This window comes from Austrofundulus limnaeus, unplaced genomic scaffold (genome assembly GCF_001266775.1).
Source record: "Austrofundulus limnaeus strain Quisiro unplaced genomic scaffold, Austrofundulus_limnaeus-1.0 Scaffold277, whole genome shotgun sequence".
NCBI classification, from domain to species: domain Eukaryota; kingdom Metazoa; phylum Chordata; class Actinopteri; order Cyprinodontiformes; family Rivulidae; genus Austrofundulus; species Austrofundulus limnaeus.
Genome location: NW_013952679.1, coordinates 158,931 through 161,198, shown reverse-complemented (window position 1 = coordinate 161,198; position 2,268 = coordinate 158,931). Strand labels below are relative to the sequence as shown.

Sequence of the window (2,268 nt, the reverse complement as noted above, 5' to 3'; positions counted from 1 at the left end):
CCAGTAATATTTGGGGTCACAAGTTTTTGTCATGAATATTTTGTGGGTCAGAAGATAAAAAGTTTGGGAACCACTGCCATAGAGGACACTTTAATTTGACTTAAAATATGGACATCCCAGCTAATACGGGACAGTTGGCAACTCTACCTCAGCGTGGAAGACAGTGGTGTCAGTCTAATACACTCAGATTCAGCCATCTGTACATGATGCTCACAATGCTGTCTGAACTACTGCTGTACTCTCTGGTTCTTTAGGAGAGAGGAGCCAAATGGCTGGATGACTGCTGCCAACTAGCAGTCGGAGGCTAAACTGCAACATATAAATTAACCATTAGCATGAAAGTTTACATTTTAAACATTGATTAAAAAATCAATATAGTGCTTTAAAGAATTGATACAGTATCGGGAAATGAAATATTGCAGTATATCTCTGTGTTCTGATATTGTCTTACACCTCTACTTCTTTGCTGTATTTTACTCAAAAAATTAGATAATGGATGGACATTTCAGGATATGTAGTAAAACTTGAGTGTTTCACACACTTTTATTATTTGGTTTTGAGTCTGGGGGCTGAGGKGGCGAGGACAACTTTCTTTCTCCAAAGGGGGTGGGGCTTAAAAAATGTTTGAGAAACCCTGCTTTATCTTATGGAAGAGTATTGCATTCATCAAATAATAAAAAAGKGACTCGGGAGTCTATTTTTTTAGTGAGTTCAATGATCTCCAACATTAACTTGAGTTATCTGGACAAAATAAGTTCRACACATTTCTTATGATAAAACTCCAGATAAATTACAGCTGAGAAAACTTTCACCCCTCTATAACTGTGTCCTCTGTCTGTTTGGTTTGGTTGCAGAAAAAGTGAGGCTCCATCAGCTGCAGAATGCACCATTCAGATGAAACTCACATGAAGAAACCAGGGGAAGACTTGTCCGCTGGCCTTGAAGCTGCTGCTGATGATGCTGAGCAGCGTGTTGAGCACCATGGACAACCAGCTGGCAGTAGGAACAAACTCTGGTCCAGCCTACAGAGACATGAAACACAAGTTTTCTACAAGGTTCTCGAGTGTCTGAACCCCCGTTTTTAATCTGAGTCTTACTCCGAGGCTGCCGCTGCTGTCGGTGGGCAGGTTGCTCTCATACTTGGCGAGGACAGCAGCCAGGCCGCTCAGAGCCAGGATGGAGTTTCCCTGAACAACCGGACTGTCCCTGAGAACCAGAAAGAGTCAGCCAGTGGCTCATGTAGTACAATAACCTGAACATTACACAGCAACGGAACAAATACTGTCAAACTCACTTTGTAGCAGTTTTGATGACGTCAGTCAGCTGGTCTCTGGCCCTGAGAGAGAAAAACCCAGACTGAGATCAACAAAAAACARATCAGAGGACCTGGGATCAGAGGCTCAGTCACTCAGTGTTCTTCAAGAACTTTGCTTTCTGTGTTTGACTGAAGTGAAGATTTTAACTCKTTTACTTGTTTTAATGCTTTTATTTCAAAGTTCTAAATCAGRACACAAACTGTCAACTCGCTCACTCAGATTTTACTTTAACCAATATGTGTTTGTTTGAAAACATTTGTTTTATTTTCTGACATTTTGTGCTACACTGGGCTAAAATGAGCATATTCCTTCTTTATRAAGAACAAAAACAAGATCATAAATTACAGAACAGCTGTGAACACTGAGGAAAGACTGCTGAAATATCATAAACAAGCTGAAACTGCACTAGCAGCAATCAYCAAAAGGTTAACTAAAAGCTAAATGTGCCAAAAGGCTGACAAAAAGTAAATGTAGCTAAATATTTGCAGGAAACTAAAAGTAGCTGAAGCCTAGCTTAAAGTAGCAAAGTTARCTAAAAGTAGCAAAAGGCTAGCTTGAAGATAATAATAGTATAGCAGTAGATAAAAGCTAAAAAAAAAGCTATAAAAGCTCACAGTAAGACAAAACTATAGATAAAACTGAACAAAGCAAAAGTCTAGCTACAATTAAAAGTAGTTAGAGTAAAAAAAGGTAGCAAAAGGCTAGTTCAAATTGAAAAATTGCAAAACAGTAGACAAAACTAAAAGCCATTTTAAAAGATTATAGTGGTGTGAAAAAGTGTTTGCCCCCTTCCTGATTTCCTGATTTTTTGCATGTTTGTCACAATTAAATGTTTCGGCACATCAAACCAATTTAAATATTAGTCAAAGACAACACAGGTAAACACAAAACACTATTTTTAAATGAAGGTGTTTATAATTAAAGGGATCCCTGATTAGTTGTAACATTAGAC

At 38.3% G+C, this 2,268-nt stretch overlaps 1 protein-coding gene across 1 annotated transcript in view; it reads right to left on the bottom strand.

Annotated features, from left to right (window-relative positions):
* The window catches only part of focad (focadhesin), a gene marked incomplete at its 5' end in the record, with an annotated part of 114,289 nt that overhangs the window by 38,586 nt on the left and 73,435 nt on the right, over nt 1-2,268 (bottom strand). Inside the window, 3 exon segments of the mRNA XM_014021068.1 lie at nt 906-1,022; nt 1,098-1,206; nt 1,295-1,336. Of these exon segments, the coding sequence (XP_013876522.1) occupies nt 906-1,022; nt 1,098-1,206; nt 1,295-1,336 (268 nt within the window).